This window comes from Triplophysa rosa, linkage group LG15 (assembly GCF_024868665.1).
Source record: "Triplophysa rosa linkage group LG15, Trosa_1v2, whole genome shotgun sequence".
Lineage (NCBI taxonomy): Eukaryota > Metazoa > Chordata > Actinopteri > Cypriniformes > Nemacheilidae > Triplophysa > Triplophysa rosa.
The window spans coordinates 13249355-13257069 of NC_079904.1; the positions used below are offsets into that span (position 1 = coordinate 13249355).

Below are 7715 nucleotides of genomic sequence, written 5' to 3' on the forward strand. Positions count from 1 at the left end.
CATTATTCCACATGGTTTATCACTCATTCTCTCTCTTATGTCTCGTAAGCCGTGTTTCCTCCATTACAACAATTACAGCCACATTGACAGATGTGTTTGTTTTTTCGCCTTCCCAATTGTGCCTAATTTAAAGTCTTATTCTACCTCGTTTAACGCCAAGATATGCTGCTGATTTTAGCAATTAAATGCCCATGAAAGCAAAGCACCCAGTGTGCTATCTGATATTAACACTAAATGGTGTTTTAGAGCTTGACATTTGCCCTAAATCAGTAAGGCTTTCACTGCTACCAAACACTGTAATAAATAGGCGTAATAAATGCGTAATGTTCTTTGTGTGACTTTACTGTTTTTTTTTTAAATATTTTTTACTCTAAAATTCTTATAGATATACTATTCTTAATATATATATATACAGTATATACAGTATATACTGGATATATATTCATCTATGAGTCTGAACTGATTTTACTGATTTAGATTTATGTTTACGTACTTATAGGCTTACATAATTACTTTCACTTTAGTCTATACAATCTTATATATACAAGCTACTGTATACAAGGTTAAATCTCCCCAGAAAGGATAATGCCAGACTAGTCGTTTTGGCGAGAGAACCTCGCCCACTCGCGCCATTGGCCTCCTTTGCGCAGTGTCTGAAGGTAAGAGGCGTTCGCTCTCAGATGAAAGTCAAAGCTCAACCCGCTGCTGACCCGCCGAGAGATCAGACCCGCGACTCGCTAATTATTGTCACAAGATGAGGGATTAACGCATATCTGAAATAACTGCATGTTTATCCACTGTAAGACCTCCACAATAAACCATTTCTAATTGAATCATAATCGCTATCAAATTGCAAACGCCCAGATTCCACTGAGATTCATAAATCTCTAATTGCTTGGCCTAAAATCTTGTCTAAACGGACCTAAATTAAGATTGCATTGCCATGCGGTTTGTATGTTGTTTTATTAGACTTATATCTTTTTTCTCGTTTGAGCTGTTTTTTTTTTCAAAATGGGTTTTGTTTTCAGAAACAAAACAACATTGGCAAGAAGTTTGTTTATTAGAGTCACATCTTATTACTGTGTGCATAAGCGTGCCCCAGAGTGAACTGAACTTCATTGTTATATAACCATATCCTTAACATTACTTTCCAAAGCGTTTAACCGGATATTATAAACTTATAACGAAATTCAAATAACCAATTAATGATGAGAAGTATCTGGCAAGTATCACATGAGAATGACCGTTTTATGGTTTCAGATGTGTGTAAACTCAATTGATGAGAAATATACGCATTATTTATAATTGTAAATGAATTCGTAAGTATTCTATAGGCTGTAGACTATATTTGTATATTAGGGCGGCAGGGGTTTGGAGCAAGTGCAAAATTATTGATATCTCACTAAGTGCAGTCTCATGCAGCTCTCCATAACTTAGCTGAGCTGTTGTACCACTTGGCTGTTTTGATGAGCCTATCCAAAAGCTAACAAGACTAGATGGATAAAGATTTGATTGGAGGCTCGCATGGGCATCACGTGTCTGTGGACACTAGAGGTTCTAAAGCCCCTAGGCCGTGGGCACACGTGGGTGACGTTAGGGCCGGCCCTCTCCAGGGTCCCTTTTGTTGAACTATCAAACATAAGCCAGCTCCTGAGGGCTTCAGAACAGTGTTAAGACCACTGTGTACTGCGCAAGTCTCTGGAGCATCGCCATCAGTGTGGTATCACACCATCAGCATCATACGCAGCCAGGAGCTATCATGTCGAGATCTTTCTACGTAGACTCTTTGATTATCAAGGATCCTGCGCGCCCTGCTTTGAGCGAGCACACGGGTCAGGACTTTCTCATCCCTTTTAGCATGCACTCTCCCGGCGTCATGAGCGTTACTGCACCCGTTTGTTCGTCCAGGAAGACGGGCACCTTCTGTGTGTGTCCACTCTGCGTCACCTCGCATATCCACTCTTCCCGGGCCGGAATCCCTTTACTGAAGGGACAGGGCTTCTCCGCCGGTGAGGCGAATTTCTGTCAGAGGTTGGCACACCAACAGAGTACCGTGATAGCGCACCCGGGACACGGACACGCGCCTGTCTGCACGCCCACAAGTTACGGCGTCACGGACCCTCGGAGGTATCACTGCCTCTCTCTAGGTGAGTGCGCGCGCATAAAACACCTGTTCCTCCTTATCACGAGATCTTTCACAGTGAAGTTTTTGACAGTGAAAACAATAACTTGCGAATTGCAAATTCACATAATAATCACTTTTTAAAATTTTTGTAATAATCACTATTTTTTGTATCTTTCTATGATTTTTTTCTAAATTTGTTTTCGACATATTATTATTACAATCTATAATAGTATATCTGCAGTGTTGACAGCATTGGAATTCTGTGGGAGTGTATATTGACCTGTTGGTTTCTTGTTTTCCCTTTTTAGCCGCGTCTGATAACAGCCACATACAGAACGGCAAACGGATGCGCACCGCCTTTACCAGCACCCAGCTTCTCGAGTTGGAGCGTGAATTTTCGTCTAACATGTACCTTTCGCGCTTACGCAGGATTGAAATAGCCACATATCTAAACCTGTCAGAGAAGCAGGTGAAAATATGGTTCCAAAACCGCCGCGTTAAACACAAGAAAGAAGGAAAGGGTACGCAAAGGAGCGCGCACGCAGGATGCAAATGCTCAGGCAACCACACACATTATCCGCGCTCAGAAGATGAAGAATCCCTGTCACCTGTCTCAGCCTCAGAGGAGAAAGAGACTTCACCAATCTAGGGGAGACATAAAATCACAGACCTAAATTGGTACCCATATAGCACATTGAAATGTAGGATCCGTTAAAACGGCTCAATTTGTGGAACAGTTTATGTATAACTCTGAGATATGGAGGTCAATTTTTCCCTTTTCCCTCTGAAATAATTGTTTGACCGTGGCACTGAAGATATTTAAATGTCGTCTTGTCTTGCTGCATTATAAAGCAAACTGTGAAATAATAACTGAGTGATAATGTGTAAATAGAGTTTTTTATGTTGAAGGTGTTTTTAAAAAAGCGAGCTGTCAACCTTGTTTTTAAGGATGTTGGACATGTTTATGGGGACATAAAACACCCTTTGTTTTATATTGTAAATATGCAGACTGTTAATCCAATGTGTCCTAGACTACTGAGCATTTTTTTCACCTGAATTTTATGTGCATATTAAAGAAAATGTGTATATTTGTATTTATTTAAATAAACAAATAAAATAACGTGTAACTACACTTGTGTGCGCCCTGCGTTCTGGATCTTACAGTACTAATTAAACACTGAACTGTCAAAAAAAAACTTATAAATATTTTACAAATGTGTTTTTAAAATATATTTCTTTCTATATGTGTAAATTTAGAACAATATATGTTAATGGCATGAGGAAAACTTAGGGGTGTATTGTCAATACAAAGGTGACAAGTTGAAAAAAGATCGTTCGAGGCCATAGATTGTATTTTCTTTATTGACAAATAATTAAAAGTTAGCAGTTAATTTAACATGTGCTTTATGTTGTGACATCTAAATTGACTGTTTTTAACAGGTATTATATTAATATTAACAATATTTTATGTGAATACATAGCCTATATACCGAATGTATTTAAGAGTTCAATTAAGCAGACATCCTTGAGTGCGCACCACTTAAAAGGACGTGTCACTGTGAAACGAGTCCAAACTGATCTTTTTACCTTTGCATTATTAGGCAACGTGTAAAGTTCCGCATTTCTTGTGTAAACAAGGAAACGTGCATTAAAATGCAATTTTGTTTAAGAATATTTTATTATCAAAACACCACAAATACTTCGGGCCGCTCAAACAGTTTTAAAAGGGGACTCGACTCATTAAAGGTTCTATATGTTCCCACAAACTACAAAATTATGTGCTTCTGTAATTCTTTTATTGACATATAAAAACGTATCATAAGTATGTAAACCCTATATCATTAAACATTAGGAGATACATTTTCACTTATTTTCCAGTGTTTTTCTCATATATTCCTTAACCGACAAAAGGCTTGTGAAGAATTTCTATCTCACAAGCCAGGTGATAGTCAATTATATGTCGCCTGATCTCCAGGCCCCTATTCTATGACTGCTTTTCAAAAGACGGTTGTCCCCCTGTTAAATTAATCCGAAAGGAGTTTAATTGCAGTTTTTGTCCCACGTTGGTTGCTTATGTAGCAATTCCTTCAATACGACTGAGGAAAAAAGCTATGCAGAGCTGGCCAAAGGCTTTGACAGGTTAGATTGTCCTGCCAGGAACTCGCATTTAGCCGGCGGACCCCCGACGGCGGCGAGCTCAAGGCCTTTTACTAGACGCCTACAGGGTTCCTCCGCGCGCGAGAAAACGATTTAGTCACTGTTTCATTAGGCACTATTTGAACCTTTCAACTTGGGCCAAATTGAAGGGGCATGCTGAAAATTGAGGGATTACGTAGGAGGGGTGATAGGAAATTAGAGAACGCTTAATTTAACTCGTGTTCCGTCAGAGTTTGGGATACATTCCTAATTGAGAAGGGAAGCAGGTGAAATTTTAGTCCCACGCAGGTCCTTTCACAGAGAGAATAAATGGCCTCCTTTCACGTCTCGCTTCACGATAATATATTATCAAGTGAAGGCACCTAATGAATATATATTGAATTGCTTATTAATCGAATTAGACTTCACCCCTCGCAGGTGTGTGAGAGAGATTCCCCGACAAAACGTTTTTTTTTTCAGTCGTTTCATGACTGACGCCCGTTAATGACACGGTTGACCTCAGACACTTTAGTAACTTTATTGATATAAGGTTTAAAAAACAGTTTGCGCGTGATATTGGGCAATTGACAACATTGAGCAAAGTTCATCATTGTAAGCAAACATAAATGAATGAAGCCAGTTGTCTACTATTTTTTATTCGCTACATCGATTTAGTTTACGTTTAGGTAATTTCATTTTGAATGCCAGACAAACCAAAATTCAATCTGTCATCTGGTGTTACGGTATGTCTTTAGTGAAGCTGGGTTTGTCAGAGAATCCGATGCTGAAAACCGAATATTAAACGAAAACAAAATACAAGTGAGCTATCCAAAGATTACGCACTGTCGCAAAATGGGCAATTACGCATGACAAAGAGCAATTAATAGAAGCCCCTTTTAAGGGCTTGCAGCTGCTTTCGCCTGGAGAGAAGTGGGGCACTCCGGCAATGAATGCCTCCCCAGCCCGTTTTGTCTTCACTTGCGAAAACCCCTTCTTTAATAGTTTTACTGTGTTGAAAAACGCAGTTTTCAGAATCGCTTGGGCTTCATAGTCTATGCAGGGGTTCTGAGTGCGAGTCCAAACCCGATTGTTTCAAAGATGATGAAACTGGGAATTCTAGACACGTGTCCCATCAGTTCTGTCCATGGTGACTTAATTTAGTGGGAACTTGGTCATCACACAATATGTCCCGAGCGCTTTTGTCACGCTTACTAGAATGGGCCTTTTCTGAGACGTGTCAGCTCCTCTTTAATTCGTCCTATTGTTGCGTTCCTGAGCGTGCCTACTAGGCTATATTATCAAGTGTGCTTAGTAGGTTTTGCCGGATTAGAATGCATAGCGCTTCTAAAAGAGGTCAGCTTTGAATAAGATAATATATGATAATATTATCCGTAACAATGTTAGAGAAGTTAATGTATTATTCATTTCTTTGGCAAACGTAGTTAGGTGGAAATAAGCATGATTGGGTTCTCTTTGAAGTGGCCAAATACTGAAATTGCAGTTCGTTGTGGATTCAACTAACGCCATTCTATTTAAGAGGCTAAAGGCCAATTTTATGGTTTCGTTACGAAGAGTGCGTGATCTGAAATAAAATCAAATGAGATCTGATGACATAATTCTCTGTCATGCGGAGGAGGAGATGCATATCAGTAGTTATTAATAATTCGCCCATAAACCATAGTGCATTTCTTGAAAAGGAGCGGTCGATATTTTTGCCTTACGGGTAGTTCTTTATATTCTCTCCACCTACGCACTTTTGACTGACAGCTTTACATATTTACATGTGCAATCAATCTCTCAGTTTGCGATAGCACTGATTAGAATATGCGGTGTGAGTGCGCCTGCCCCTGCATCTTGCATTAAACAAAGTGTGACACTGAACCAAACATTCAAGAGATAAGCGAGCCTGCTGCCTTGACTAAGAACTTCTATATGAGTTTACAATGGCCAGACACACGAGGCCAACACCTTGCTCTCTTGAGTAAATAAAAATGTCCCTTACCTAAGTTGACATAATGAATAATTAGCTTTTTATCCATGCTGCCACAACCACGTGACTGACACCACAGGTGCACCTGAGGTTGTGGCCCTCAGGTGAAAGCGTATTTTGCACGCACACGTACACGCTTAGATGGCTGCATGGACGTCGCTTTGGTGATCCGACGGGTTAAGAGTCCAGTCCGGGATGGATTCTCTGGATGTGTTCTACAGTGATAACTTTGATTCACAGACATCAAACAGCTTTGAGACCAATCCACCTGCGTGTCGGTATTCACAAATCACCGAGCAGGAAACTTATTCTGAACCTCTGTATTCTTCATTGGACAGTCGTGTGAGAGGAGACTGCCTGCCCTTTGAGCTGCCTCCGTGTCAACACACGCTCGCGTTCCCTGGACAGTCGCACTCACCGAACTGTCTTCGGGTTAAAGACCAACGTATCGATGCCTATCACGTGACCAATGAGCCGGGCCGCGGCGCAGAGGAAACTGGCGCTAGGCTCGGCGGTCAGGTGGCATTTCCGTGGATGAGAGTTTCTAGATCTCAGCCCTGTCCATCGCCTACAGCAGGTGTGTACGGGTTTATAATGATAATTATGTAATTTTAAGTAATTATTTGAAGTATAAATAATGCGTGAGTGGCTTCTAAATATGGTTCAAAGCATTTTTGAAGTTCGAGAGTTTGGAAGATCATTGCGTAATACCTGCGCTATAATTGTAGCTATTTCTGAATGCTGTTAGTCGTTTGGATAAAATGCGTAAATATGAGAGAAATAGATACGAACGCATAACGATTGTGGTCATTGTACGTTTTATTATGATCTTGACAACTGTAGGAAACTACTTTTGCGAGGACTCGGACGAGCACAAAAGGAGTCGAACCGCTTACAGCAGGGCCCAACTTCTAGAACTGGAGAAAGAGTTTCTGTTTAACAAGTACATCTCCCGTCCCCGGAGGTATGAACTGGCTACGACACTTAACCTAACGGAACGACACATCAAAATATGGTTCCAGAATAGGCGGATGAAGTGGAAAAAAGAGGAGGCGAAAAAACACAGACGTTTGGAAAATGGAGAACAAGAGCACAGCGCTGATTCAACGTCAAAAATATGACTTTTTAGGACACAGAATGCTTTCTGTTTAAACAGTCCATCAAAACTAATCAAAACCAGAATGTGAGAACACTGAGAAAACTTTCTTTGCTGTAGTCTAATTTTGCCTTGGCTTGTAAAATATCCATTTTTGGTGCCAATCATGTCGACTGCTGGCTATCAAAGTACACATGGCATAAAGATTTTCTGGATGAAAAATTACATTTTATTTTATGTTTTGATCTAAATTATTCTGACAATATGCATGTAATACAGATTATATAATGTTTATCTAATGTTTTTGTTTCAAAATCTTTTGCACATCGAACGAAAACGAACAAGTAGCCTAGACTATGTAAAATAAC

The 7715-nt window shown here is 40.0% G+C and overlaps 2 protein-coding genes across 2 annotated transcripts; both read left to right on the forward strand.

Annotated features, from left to right (window-relative positions):
- Nucleotides 1-1549: 1549 nt before the first annotated feature.
- Nucleotides 1550-3247, forward strand: gsx2 (GS homeobox 2). The gene is made up of 2 exons (XM_057353392.1): nt 1550-2147; nt 2434-3247. The coding sequence occupies exons 1-2, from the start codon at nt 1760-1762 to the stop codon at nt 2772-2774; spliced, it is 729 nt and encodes a 242-aa protein (XP_057209375.1). The 5' UTR covers nt 1550-1759; the 3' UTR covers nt 2775-3247.
- Nucleotides 3248-6446: 3199 nt separating this feature from the next.
- Nucleotides 6447-7372, forward strand: LOC130566068 (pancreas/duodenum homeobox protein 1-like). The gene is made up of 2 exons (XM_057353286.1): nt 6447-6828; nt 7095-7372. The coding sequence occupies exons 1-2, from the start codon at nt 6447-6449 to the stop codon at nt 7370-7372; spliced, it is 660 nt and encodes a 219-aa protein (XP_057209269.1).
- Nucleotides 7373-7715: the final 343 nt, after the last annotated feature.